General features: G+C 36.1%; 1 protein-coding gene across 2 annotated transcripts in view; it reads left to right on the plus strand.

Moving 5' to 3' along the window:
- sidt2 (SID1 transmembrane family, member 2) overlaps positions 1–14,693 on the plus strand; it is a 59,471-nt gene that overhangs the window by 7,843 nt on the left and 36,935 nt on the right. For both annotated transcript variants that reach the window (XM_039744118.1, XM_039744119.1), the window contains exons 2-8: positions 4,652–4,773; positions 9,562–9,732; positions 10,674–10,719; positions 10,896–10,997; positions 12,533–12,616; positions 12,995–13,085; positions 13,380–13,451. In XM_039744118.1, the coding sequence (XP_039600052.1) occupies positions 4,652–4,773; positions 9,562–9,732; positions 10,674–10,719; positions 10,896–10,997; positions 12,533–12,616; positions 12,995–13,085; positions 13,380–13,451 (688 nt within the window). The remainder of the gene's footprint in view (positions 1–4,651; positions 4,774–9,561; positions 9,733–10,673; positions 10,720–10,895; positions 10,998–12,532; positions 12,617–12,994; positions 13,086–13,379; positions 13,452–14,693) is intronic.

The raw sequence follows: 14,693 nt of genomic DNA on the forward strand, positions 1-14,693 counted from the left end.
AGGGCTTAGCAAATGTCCAGGCATCCCCTGGCAGTGGCCACTGGCCCCCACAGGGTTGAGCTTCCAAGCTCTGTTCCCGTGGCCCCGACACCCACCAGGGCGGCTGCCATCTCATGTCCCGGGGGAGATACTGCTCTTCTTCTTCTCCTTCCACTCTCCTGATATGCCATCTAGGCAAGGGTCCCAGCCAACCGTTACAAAACTAATAATATCTGAATATAAAACTGTATAGCTCTTATGAAGTCCAATATGATAGGCATGCTACACATACCAACCATTTTAGGGAAGAAACTAAACATTGTTACCATGATAAACAAGACCAAAGGAAGTTAAAGACTCTTTGCTGTGTAGCCTTCATCTTGTGTGTCAAACTTGAATAATTCATATGAAAACAAATGGCATATGGAGGGAATGCATACAAACCAATTGGATTCAAATGGCAAAGAATGCATACAAACGTAAATTAATATAGTTCATGTACAGACTAATAATATATATATAATAACCAATATTGTTTTATGTCTGAAATCAATATTGTGGGCAGACTAGTACTGTATGTATGTACACAACAAGTTAAAAGTTTGGGCTCACTGAGAAATTTTCATGTTTTTGATAGAAATTAATACCTTTTTAATGCAACATAGAAAACGTGAGCCCAGAATGTTGGTAGCAGAGGCAGAATTTCAAAGGGAAAGCCATGCCTACTACTGGCAAATAAAATATAGAGGTGAAAATGAGTAAAAGAACAAAGATACTGGACAGAAGATAACTAGAAAAGACTATTAAAGGCAGCATCCTGGAATATTTCTGCTCTCTTGTATATGATACGATTATTTGGAGTACATTTAAAGAAGAAGCCAACTGAGGACTTATAAGGTATTTGTTTCTTAAACTAAACACCCTGATGTGCTTATCTTCTTATGTAGTTTCCCATCTGGGCCTTCCCCATCTTTTTCTATCTTGGTTAGATCCAATTTTCCCTTTTCTCTTAAGACAGTAATAGACACATTTCAGCGGTGCTAATGCCATTACGAAGGTTTCTCTGCTAACTAGTTTCCATTTATACATGGCTAAATAAGGATAAGGAAGGGAGTTTGCCATTAGGAAACTGGAGAAATGGCTGCTGAAAATGGGGTTTTGCAGTCATACGTGAATAATAAATTGAAAAAGTTATTTTAAGACATAATGAGCCATTAGAAACATTAGTAATGCTTTGTTTGTATTTTTAAATCAATTTAATGATGCCTTGATTAAAAACGTATATCAATACAACGGCAGCCTTTTTTGCGCCAGTATGCTCACCAGACATTAGCTATTACAGTAGGTGGTGAAGTTTTCAGAGCAATAGCCAGTTAGACACAGGGGTTGATTAGGAGGCCAGAATGACCAGGTCATAGAGGGCAATTTAGTCTGGACATCAGGATACACCCTACTCTTTATGAAGAATGCCCAGGGATTTGGATATAATGTCTCATCCGAAAGACAGTGCCATTTTTGCAACATGGTGTCCCTGTCACTGGGATCCACATTTGGGCCACAGGATAAGTGACCCCTGCTTGCTTCACAACCACCTCTTCCAACAGCAACCCAAGCGTTTCCTAGATGGTCTCCAATCCACATACTGACTGGGCCTGAGCACGCTTAGCTTCAGGTGGATGACCTGTTCTGAGCCCAAAACTACAAACACAGTAATGCCTAACATGACTTTCGGATAAAATAAAAGATGTTTATATTCCCCAAGACACCTTTAAACAATCGCCCATATAAGAAACAATCAATTTACCACAATACAAAACAAATTCTTCTTCCTTCTGTCCTCCAAGTTGAGTGTTGCCTCCTTCTGCCTCCCGAATTTGACACGTCCAAGTGTGGTAGCGGGGGCTTTCTTTTAAAGTTGACCTAGAATCTGCTTCTGGCTACCTGTTTCAGTGCTCTGGAGCATTTCCAGGTCATACACAACCCTGGGCAGTCTCCCCACAGCAGCACATTCTGCCGATTCCCTCATAGTGCTGCTTCTCCAGACTCCAATCCTCATGCCACTCTGTAGGTGTCCTAAGGTGATCCTGCCCTGAGGAACACTGCTAGCTGTTGCATGGGGGAATGAGCTGCTCCCAGAGGACTCGTATGCCAGCTTCTTTCATTATGGCCTCCTGGCAATGCCTGTCCTTGCTTTGTGGCACTTACATTCTATATAATTTACAATATCATAAGTAAATGAAGGTCAAGAAGTTATGTTGTTTGTTTTCTCAACAAAGCCTCCTGGTGTACTCTTATCAGGGTGAAAAGATGAACCCCACTTAAACATGAGTCTGTTTTTTACTTGTCAAATGGCTACTTCACAACACCTGTGCATCAGAATGCTAAGATATGTGATAATTCAGTCTCAGCAATTAACTGTTTGTAATATCTGCTACATTGTCCTTCCCTACTTACAGCATTGTTGAGATAGTGTTGTTATTTTTTTTTCAAATAAAGGGCACATTACCCCAAACTTGTATATACTGCAAACAATACTGTTTTAGGCCAGTCGGTTAAACATAAATCAGCTAATTCAGTCAAAAATCTCTGGAATGTAAATACAAAAGCAAATAAATGATGGTGTAAATTTTGGCTAGTGGCAGGTTTTTATTTAATTATTGCATTAAAATGATGTGTTTTCATAAAGTTTAAACCTTAGGTAATATGAATGTTAGTGAGCCACTATATGAGGAAGCAGATTGCTTAGATACTTATATAGTGTATTTTCATGTGTGTGAATCAAATTATTGTTACTTTAAAGTTAAATTATATAATACTAGCTGCATTACCCAGCTTTGCCCAGGAAATTTCATAAGACAATGGGCGTCAGTTATAGTGCCATTAGTTAATCTGTTGTATCAGAAGTACTATGTAACTAAGTACTTTTCTGAATACAGTATTTGTAGTTTTTATTATTTTATTATTACCGGTATCTCAGGAAGTGTGCATGAGAAAAAAAAAGAAAGAAAGAAAGGGTCAGTGCACACTGCCAACCCCCTGGTCCCGCACAGGATTATCATCTTTCGAGCCCTTTAGCTGCCTCCCATGTGCATGTGTGTAACAGGATGTAAATGTTCCATATTTGCACCTATGGATTAAAGACTAGTAAAGGTGAGTTTATCAGTTCATTCTTCCCAGTCCCAGAATCAGCCTAGTTATTCTTACCTGGACTTTGTCTAAAACTGCTGTATCTCTTTTGTAGCAGAAATACATGCAGGTGAGGTCTCATTAGTGTGATATAAAATATTAGCATAACCTCCCTTGACTTGTCCTCAACACATTTGCTATATTACCTAAAACTTGTTAGACTTCTTAATGGTTCTAAACATTATCTGGATGTAGATAGTGATGCATCCACTATGACTCCTGGGTCCTTTTCATAAGGGTTACTGTCAAGCTTCAGACCACCTATTGTGTTATTCAAATCTATTTGCTTCCTACATGTAATATTTCATATTTATTAAATTAAATTTAATCTGCAGCAAATCTTCCCAAGCCAGTCTGCTGTACAAGTCCATCTGTAATGATTTAATGGATTCTAAATTATTTGCCATTCTAATTAGTTTGATTTTCTGGTGCAGTGACGTTATGGCAGCCTGCACCAACAATATTATAGTGCCAATTAAAACAAACCATAGAATAACAATAAAAATTATAAGAACAAATGACATCAAAAAAGTACAAAAGTGAAATAAATACTATTCTGCCTGGATAAAAAAGGCAGATACCCTGTGGGAAGAAGACAAAAGTTGACTGTTGACATGAAATCAAACATTCTGAGGCATCAACACGAAAACAAGAGCCAAAAATCATTGTCAAGAAAACTTTGCAGAAGGATGAAAAGTAAAAGTTCAATAACAAAAATAACACAAGGCAAAAAGAACTGCAAGGTTAAATTTCAGAAACTATCCAAATACTGCCATGGATTTGCTGCCATGTATTATACTGTACTGTATAGTCAGCATCGTGATGTCACAGTCCTTGCAGGCAGGGGCCTGGAAACTGCCATAGCACAGACTGTAGGAAAATAAAATGATATCACATATAACAAAAAATAGTTAAAAAGCATAAATAATATGTGATTACAATGAAACTAACTCAGAAAATCATGAGAAAATACAATGAGCCAGAATGTTACAAGGCTAATATTTGTGAAATAAATCTAATAGTAACAAGTCTGTGAAATATATCTTATACTAACAACAATAGTAATGTGGAAAAAATTAACAACACAAATCAGCACCTATGCTAGTAGAATCCTAACATCCGACAGCCTTTCGTAAATGCCCAAAACACCTCATAATGTGCAACTAATATTATCAGATAATGAGAGCCTCACTGACAATAACAATTTAATTAGAGCTGATGAGTTCAATGTACTTTATCAAACTTCCTTTCTGATATGGTGTTGGTGACTCATTGACGGTATAGATATTACTTCTAAAACTAGATACAGTTATAGCAGACTCTGCACTGTATTTTTGAGTTTTCCCTGTATTTTGTCTATGTTATTTAAATACTTGGCAAAACTAATGTTCCATAAACATCCTTAATCCATGAAGGTATTATTGAGAATGTATGAGGAAGTTGTATAAAGAGAAAAGACATTCTCTCTCTCTCTTTTGCTGAACAGGTAGATGCCATCCGTGTCTTTGCCAGTGCAGATTCGAAGGACTTGCACTATCCAGTGATATTTGTTGTGCGTCAGCAGAAAGGTGTTTTGTCATGGCAAGTTCCGCTTGCACTGAGAGGACTGTGAGTATCACGGTATTTTAATATCTTGTGTCAAGCATTCTCCAGATATTATGATTTTGAGTAATTTGCTGTTAACCTGATGGTAATGGTAGAAATTAAATATATCCATTAAACAATGCAAAAAAAGTTTTAATGAGTTATTACTAGCGATGGATGTTTTACTGTTTATTTCCCATATACTGTATATAAACGTCCATCAATTGCTCTTTTCTAGTAGACACATTCACATCAGCGGGATATCCATAGATTTTAAGAATAATGGTAGACAGAGACTGGTGACAAGATTTTACCATATCTACAATCCTGATAATAGTCTATTTTAGTGAAAAAAGGAAAAATAAATTTTATTTTTTACAGCCTCTAAATCACTTATTATATTTTCAGTTTCAGACGTTAAACCCTAAATGGTACAGAAAGCGTTAATTAAAATGCTAACGCAGGTCTTGTTACCAAAAATAGTAATAGGGACAAGGTATCAAACCAAAAGGAAAATCCAGACTCAGTTTTAGGATCACTTCCAAGATTAATACTGAATACACAATTTTAAACCATGAATCCTAAAACTAATTTGCTCCCTTGGAGTGTTATTGAGGTGCAATCGCCTCCCATCTTACAAAAGTCCAACCTCAAACACTCTAGCCACTGCTCTTTTTCAAAACGACAAACAAAAGTTTCAAAAACAAGCAGATCTTCCACTTGTAAAAGTAAAGATGAAATGATGCATAATTCCCTATATAAGGTGGCATCCATAACATTTCTCTTTGGTGCATGTGTGTACTTGTTTGCTGTACAGGCATACTGCCATTAGCACTAAATAATACACAAATCAAATAGAACAAGCTAAATGCTCTAAAAAAAGTGGGAACAAGATAATAAAAATATAAAATATAAAAATATAGATAATTAAAAATCAACAGATTCTGATGAAATGTGGAGGCTACTATAGGTGGATCTTCCAGCTGTAGAAAAAATGTTTCTTATGTACTCAATAATGCCAGGGTGACAAGAAGAAAAACCGAACAATGAACAGCATTGTCATAATAGATTTTTAATGAATGTGAGGATCACAAAGAGTGGTCCAATTCAAATTGTAGTTTACAGCAAAAGTAAGGATGAGCCAAATAGAATTGTTATATTTTATGAAAACTATAATTGCTGATAAAATAACTAAAAGATTATATATTTCAGTTTAACATGGAGAAATTTTGCAGGGAGCTAATGTTCTTTGGAAAATGGCAGTTGTTATCTCAGGCCTCATGCTAGCTCAAAATACATCTCAAAACAGATGGTAGAGAACAAAACTCTTGAACATTAGAAAATAGCAAAATAATAAACACAAAAGCCACTTAGACTTTAAATCTGGTTTTATTTGAAATACACAAGCAATCATAACCACAAAGAGCATATCATTATCTTTAACATCAGAACAAGCAGTCATTGGGATCCTATTTATTAAACTTTGTGTGGACTTGAGTATTAAAGTGTCTATGACAAGAAAAAAAGATCAGATTTGTATATACATTTCTATGCAATTTAGCTTTATAAATCACAATCATTTTGCAGATGTGTTCATGTGTATGCGCCTTGAATGCTAGTTGGTTGCCACCCTGAAACAATCATATATGGACTATGCTAATCAACCTCTTACATACACAGTCACAATGCTGCAGAACTTCAATGGCTGGAAGACCAGCCTTCCTCCTGACACATCAAGTACTAAGTTGAACTCTGCAACTGAGCACACAAGAGCACAAAAGGCATTAAAGCACCTCTCCTCAGTGTTCTTGGGGCCAGGGAAAGGCATAAGGTGCCAGCATCTGAGCGAGTACCCACTATCAATTGGCAAATATAAAGACACTGTTATTTGCTAATACAGTGTAAAGTATAGGCCTTGTGAAACACAGATAAATCAGTTACTTTACTAACAAGCCAGCATCCACGTACAGCACCATCACATCTTCCAAAGCTACTTTGCCTCAAAATAAATAAATCACAGGCTGACCCAGGACACCAAGCCACAATGTTTGCCTCATTTTGGCATAACAGATGACTTGTGAATTAATGGAATGTCACAGTTAACAAAAGCAGCTTCATTCTTGCTAGATGCCATTATTTCAATATGAGTGCAGTAAATTGCTCTGCTTACATTACACTATTGCAAATTGCATTTTTATGTTGGCAAAAACATGGTACATGTTATGAATGTATACCTACACCATACGAAAGTTAATGTAGCTCCAACATAGCTTTCAAGATGGAGCTGAAGCTTGGCAGAGGTATTCCTAAGCTCTCAGTCAGTTCCCTGAGAAGTGACAACAGGTAGCCGATATAAACTGACAAAAAACCAAATAAGTTGTTCAGTGCAAATATGCAGAATTGGCCTTGTCCCCCCTTAACACGGGACTAAAGCAGAGTCTATGCAATACATTAATCAATTTGAAGGTTTAATATGTTTATCACATCAAAGCACATTATAGTGTTTAGAGAAAAGACATCCAAAAGCTGAGTGAAATTTTCTAAAAAGCAGCCCAATGCTTCTCCTTTTATCAGTGAATATAATTTATGACAAATGTCCAATAAATAATACAATACCATATGGTATATACCCAGTCTTTCTTTCTTTCTTTTACAACAGCATTCATGGCAATAAGAAATATATTGTGTCTGACCTACAGTTCAAATTCTATCTATCTATCTATCTATCTATCTATCTATCTATCTATCTATCTATCTATCTATCTATCTATCTATTTTTACATGTCAAAAAGACCTTATCTGACAGCTCTCATAGCATCTAATATTTTAAGTACAACAGAAATATTTTATATGGGTGTACATATGCAAGATTAATATATTAGTAAATATGTAAATATAGCAAAAATGCATAGATGACTGCAGGACCATTTGGTGAAGGAATAATTATTGAATATATTTGCTGCACACAATATTCATAAAAAAATTATGGCATAAGAAGAAGTATAATATGGGGGGAATGCTATTTGCATTGATATCAAAGAGGGTGCAAAGAATGAAAAGAAGCAGGTGCCAGGATAAAAGTGGTTTTATTCTTCTTTTATATCCACCCAACCAAGAGAAATTTTCTGAACCAGCTTATTCTAATACATGACTACAGTTTCAGTAGTCTGTAATAATAATAATAATATGGGTTTAGAAAATGGTATAATATATGTTACTTATACAAAAAAGACATTCAAAATGGTAGAATAGGAAGCATATACAGCAAGAGTTCCCAAACCTTTTTCGGCTACAGACCCCTTTACCAAAAACTTTTAAAACCATTGACCCCCTAGTCATTTACTTTACTTACTCAAATTGATACATTTGTACAGTACTCGATATTAAATATTTCACTAGATATCAAACTTTTCATTTCAATCACTTGTAATTAATGATTGAAAAAGATAAAAGGATTACGGAATATGGCATTATCTTGTGCAACATTTAATATCGAAACCTGCACTAACGAAAATTAAAGCAAAAAAATACGAGCAGAGTTTTTTTTTTACATTTTTGACATTTATGAAATAAATATGCAAATTCAAAATAAGTACAAATAGTCCAAGCTGTACTGTCTGCATTTCTTTTTTTGTTTCAGTCATATTATTAGCTGAAGAAATGAAAACTTTTATTAACAAACAATTTCGACAGCCCCTGTGATTAAAAAAAAACAAAAAACAATAAAGTATGTACTTACTTGAAACAGAAGATTTTTGTTCAAACTCGAATAAATAAACTGTGTCCTCTGATTTTCTTTTTCGTAGTACTGCTCCTCAATAAATAATTATATTCAAAGTTCAAATCACAAATAAGTACATGTCACATCAAATGAACCAATTTATAGTGTTTTATGAAAGCATGACCGTACTAGACTGATAGATTCTGCTAATATCGAATATCCGTCGCCTCGTCCCACCGCGAGGAAGTGCAGACATGCAACAGTTTTTCATGTCCGCACTTGCTTTGATACGTTCGATAAGACAATGCACAGACATGTTTGTGCTACATGTATTTTCATGCATTCTTACGTGTGACTCTGTTAATGACACAGTTTACCTTTTCGTTCTCAAGTTTGGTATATAATGTGTTTTTATCAAAAGTGTTTTTTTGAAATATTTTACTTCTTAATTAGGTACCTATTGAAATCATATATATTTTGAAGTAACAAACAAATAGCAGTGGTGAGGGGGTCTATTTTTTCTGTCGTCAACCCACAAATATTTTTATTGAAACTATTGACCCCTAGAAAGTTCAAATCGACCCCAGGGGGTCAATATCGACCACTTTGGGAACTCTATACAGTATATAACATTAAACAGCAAATATAGATAGATGCATAAAAGAGAAAGTTTTCAAGTATAATAAATGGGGAAAAATAACGAATGCTAGAAGAAACCCACCTGTCAAACATCCCACCAGCCTCAGTAACAAAATAATAAGTCTTACTGACCTTTTGTTAGAACAGCTTAGATTATTAAAATATGTCTAAATGAGCTTTCATATAGTTTTCACAATGCTCATATTTCATTTTAATGCACAAAAAGACCTTTAACCAATTGTCTTGATGTTATTTCTCTCTGTGTAATCTGACTGTAAAAAGTAAATTGAGTTATTACTGAGCTAGCTACTGAGCCTAGGATCATTTCTTCCACAGCACAGATTATTTCTATAACCTTGTGTCATTAATGATGTTTCAAAAACCACTGTTGCTACTAAATTATTTTTTTTTTAGTTTTGATGTAACATGCAGTACTTTCTGTGTTTTGGTAGCTATCAGAGGACATATAAGTACCAAGAAGTCAGCCGTACCTTGTGCCCACTGGAACCTGAGGAAGAGGAGTTATCGGCAGAGCATAGTCTGTTCATTGATGTGGCCTCCATGGCACCAGCCAACGTGCACTACCAGCTCCTCGTCACCTGGGCAAAACATTTCACTCTGGAGTAAGGTGCATTATTATCTAGAACAACATGCAATCAGGAGTGTGAGCTGGGATGCTGCTAGGAGCGAATTTAGATTGTTACCATACTAGTTTTTAATTCAGAACACTAAAGCATTCCAAATACATCTTCTTGTCATCCCCAGTCCAACTCTGCAGAATAAAGATGCTTGGGCTGATTTTAGCTAGTGGTTATATTCACACTTCAGCCCTCGTGAGATTTTACAGTGATTCTAATGGTTATTGAGTAGGGAAGGGAAGTAACCAATTGAGTAAGATGGAGGTGAATATTTAGGTTCTAAAGAGGAAAAGGTCACCAAGTGAGAGGTCAACAAAATTGTTTCTATGGTAACTATACAGGAACAAGGGAAGCACAGGACTGGAACTGAAATGAGAACCACTTAGTTTTACTACATTGGAAATGTTTTCAGTATATGGCATGTATGAACATAGATGAAGAAAGAGACACTATGAAACTGCTTTTAAGTTTACTTTGCTTATGAGGGGTCATTTTTATTGAATACAAAACAACCCACTAATGATTCTGTTATCCTGCATGCCCCCCTACTAACTCCATTATGCAGAGTGAAGAGGACAGCTGTCTCTAGACCAAGAGCCCTTCCAAATGTCAAATTCCCACCTTGCCCAAATGACCTATCTTGCCAGATTTTGGTGAACACAAAAAAGTATTCTTGCCATTGTACAACTCTCCCTTCCCTCCATCCACCCCTTCACATTTTACAGAACTGGATCATATGAAGGTCTTCCACCATACTAGGTGTTTTTTGAAATTAATTAGAGTAAAGCTGAAGCATCAAGGGATCCTCAAACTGCCTGTAACTCTAACTGTTAAGTTTAATCCCTTTACTTTCCAAATGTGAGTGTCTTTTAGGGATAGAACCTTCTGGGATTGTCAATGTAATGTGACTCTTACTCTTTGGCCAGGACTGGAGAAACTTTCAACTTCAGTGCAACTCCATCCCAGCCGCAGGTGAATATGTTTTTTTATATCTTTTTTCAATTGATTTTGGTTATATTAGCCCTTGATTTCTACCCCTTTTTTCTGTGTTGTAATTACTGGTGCCATATCTCTCATTATTTTCCCCAAAGGCTGAAAGTCACTAGTCTAATACACATTTGAACATGTTTCCATTTTTCTTTCATCAGTATTTCTTGTACACGTTTCCTGTCAGAGTGAACTCTGTGGTGATTCGAGTTGAGGCAGAGCAGGCACATCCATGTACCGTTGTGTCCGTTCAGGACATTGTGGTGAGTTATTCTTCATTAAGACATTTGTACAGTACAGGTTAGAATCTCATCACAACAGCTCAATGTAAGGCTGAAGCAGGTGATCTTTTTCCATTTAAGCAAATAGAGATTAAGCAGCTTTGTTCTAGCTACAACATTCTGCATAAACTATTTTTCATCAAAAATTGTAAAAGTATAATTTATTTGTGCTTTGAAGATCCTCAGGATGCTGCTTGAACATCTATATGCTATATAGTAAATTTGCAATTGATAATGACTGGGCAAACTTCACTGTGGACAAGTTAGGCCATAAACTTAATCTCAGTAATTAGGATGGACTCTTCGATTTCTGCAATCAATCTTACATTTCAAAAAGGCCATATCCTTTAAGACATTTTTTATGTCAAATGTAGAAAAATTCATTCCTAAGTGTAACGTGAATACATGAAATGTTTACTTAATCACTGTAACCAATATAGTCCTGGAAAATCATGTACAATGCTATGTAATGAACTCTGTGTGTGTTGTCATTAATTTTTAAAATACAACATGAATACTACACAAGAAAAATATGATAATTTGAATTTAACATAAAATAAGAAATTAAACCAAATTTGTTATATTTACTTATATCTAAAATCATCTTTCTGGCTTTCACATTATCTGACTCTGTAAAAATTGCGTCACTGTCTGGTTAAATTAACTATAAATACCCATAGCTTGTATTTTGTGAATATGAAATTTACAAAAGTACAACATGATGTACTGGAATTCATTCATTTTTTGCAATCAATGCTGTTAATCCAAAAATGATTTTACCATTAATAAATATAAAATTGAATTAAAATGTATGAAACTCCATGTGCCTATGAAAAAGATTAACTGGATTTGACAATGAATGTGTGGAAATGTATTGGCTGCTTGAAGTTTACTGTTTACATAAAATGTCCACGTTTGGTCACTGAATGAAAAAGATAAAATATAGAATACTGTTTATTTGAATAAGATTAACATTATTATCATAGATTTTGTTACATCTACAATGTGTTTTACATATACAGTGAGATAAAGGTTGCACCTTGTATTGTGTTGGTCAAACAAAGTCCACACTTTATTGAAATCAGTTCAGCGCTACTGTGTCACAGTTTATTGGAGAAACTTGGTTTGAATCCCGGGCACAGTCACAGCCTGTGTAGGATCAGCACATTCTCCCTGGATCACTGTAGGTTTTTTCTCCGAGTATTTTTAAATGCATGGATTGATGGCTAATATACAGTAGGTCACTATACTGTATACTCTATAACAGTGAAGGTATAGTTAATTTGTGAATTGAATGTGTATTGACAATATGGTAATTTACAACAGCAAATATTTGAATTGATCTTGTATCTGATGCAGAATTCCAGTGGTAGGATAATAGCCTTTTTTGACTCAGGTGCAGATGTGTTGTGTGGGAGGGTAGTGTCCCACATCTTGGTCACATTGCATTAACCTCTATGCATAGACTATGCCATCCCAGCCGTTTCCTTGATCTGATCAACTTTTTCTTTCCTCAGTGCCCAGTTTATGATCTTGACCACAATGTGGAGTTCATAGGCGTGTACCAGTCTATGACCAAGCAAGCTGCAATCACAGTGCAGGTAATTCAAACCTGAGACATCTGATATCAGAGAAGAAGGATTATAGTTGTAGAATCCTCTGGAATATACTTTTATTAATATGGTGGTAGTTTGAGCTATTTCGTCTCGTAAAACGTGCATGCTATCCATTCTCCACATGAGTTGTTCTTCTGATGAGAATAGAAGATATTATGACTACTCCAAAAATTGTCATTTGAGGTCTGGGAGTATGAGGGATATTTGCAGGCAAGAGTAGGTAAAGTTTCAAAGGGTAACTTGTTTATAGAGAAAATGCACAAATCTGATTAATATCTTCATATACTATAAATTGAAGAGAATTAAAGGGGTGATGTATAACAATTAATTAAACTCAGTACAGCTTTACATCTGCTTTTACAGAGAAAAGATTTTCCTGATGGAAAATTCTACATTGTGTTTGTTGTCAGACCCGAGGACTATGCTTGTGGGGGCTCTTTCACAACAGAGGAAGGTGAGTGTGGATCAGTGAAAATGAATGAATGCGTAAAATGTGTAAACTCCTGCTTCTTGGGGAGTCATTTCATAGATGTGTGTTTTTTCTTTTATTCTACCACAGACAGATCCAAGACAATTTTTTATTTTCTTGAAGATGTTACTATTGATATTACTCTTATTACTGTACTGTTACTGTTATCAATAATAAAAAAAATCAGTAGCACATAAAAAAATGTATGTTAGGATTTTTTTTTCAGTGCAAGGCTATATCTGTGTGATCACCTCAAGTAATGTCATCCATTGTTTTCAGGTAAAGGAAACAGCAGTCATACTGGGGAACACAGAAAGGACCTCAGAATTACAGTTGTGCCTGCTGTTAGTGGTGAGTCGTGAAAGAAGCCAGAGAAAAACATACAACACAACATATTGAAATTGGGAGTGGTACTGGAAATACACAAACAACTGTAAAGGCCAACACTTTTCTCAGTATTAACTCAATGCCACTGTTTATTCTTACTACTATAGGAACCAGAGTAGCTATATTTAAGTAGATGCAATAAGTTCTAAGGAAGGATTTAAAGAGAAAGATTTTTTTTTCTGTAGCTCTGATGGACTTTTTACCTGAGAAGAGGTCAACACCTCTCAATCCCTGCTTAACATAGTCTGGGCAAAGTCATGCGTCAAAGCCATCTGATGGTCTTTCTCCATGGCCTCTCCAAAGTCCTCACATGCTCAAGCTTTTGCTTCCACAACTACTGTAGCAATTGTCACCCGAGTCAGGTGACCCCACAGAAACCATTTCCCAGAAGGCCACCTTATTCAGTCTGATAGTTTTCCTCAATTCTGGTTTCTACCTTAAGGTCCTTGGGTTGCCACAATGAGAAGCCCCAACCTCTTTAAGACTACAGTTTTTAGCAGCTGTTTCCACAGCTGTGGTCTTGAACAGGGTCCATTTGAAGTCAATGTCTCCAGTCTTACAGTGCACATGGGAGAGGTTCTTTCGGATTATGGAGTTGAGCTCATCACAAACTGAATCCTTACCCCAGAAATGCCCAGAACAACCTAACTACTCATCAATGCTTCCCCTGGTCTATCCGGCCTACACCCCTTGCTTTGAATCCAACCTATCTTCTTTGCCTAATTTGATTGTGGCTTTCAGCACACACTTGAGTGATTTGCTGCTGAGGTATGAGGTCTGAGGTTATGGTTCTATCTTGGAAAAGAGTGGATTGCACTCTCCAGGAGAGGGAAAAAAACTGTCATTAGTAGTACAGTTGAAATATCTTGGGATCTTGTTCATGAGTGATGGAAAAAGGTAACTTGAGATCAATAAGTGGATTGGGGCAGCGGCAGCTGTCCTGTGGGTGTTGTATTGATCCGTGGTGGTGAAGTGGGAGCTCAGTCTAAAGGCGGAACTCTTCATTTACCAATCAATCTATATGTATGTGAATTTGTATGTATGTATGTGTATGAATCTATCTATCTATCTATCTATCTATCTATCTATCTACCTACCTACCTACCTACCTACCTACCTACATCCCTGGCCTCACCTATGGTCATAAGCTATGGGTAATGACCAAAAGAATGAGATTGCGAGTACAAGCAGCAGAAATAAGCTTGT

Source organism: Polypterus senegalus, chromosome 2, assembly GCF_016835505.1.
Source record: "Polypterus senegalus isolate Bchr_013 chromosome 2, ASM1683550v1, whole genome shotgun sequence".
Lineage (NCBI taxonomy): Eukaryota > Metazoa > Chordata > Cladistia > Polypteriformes > Polypteridae > Polypterus > Polypterus senegalus.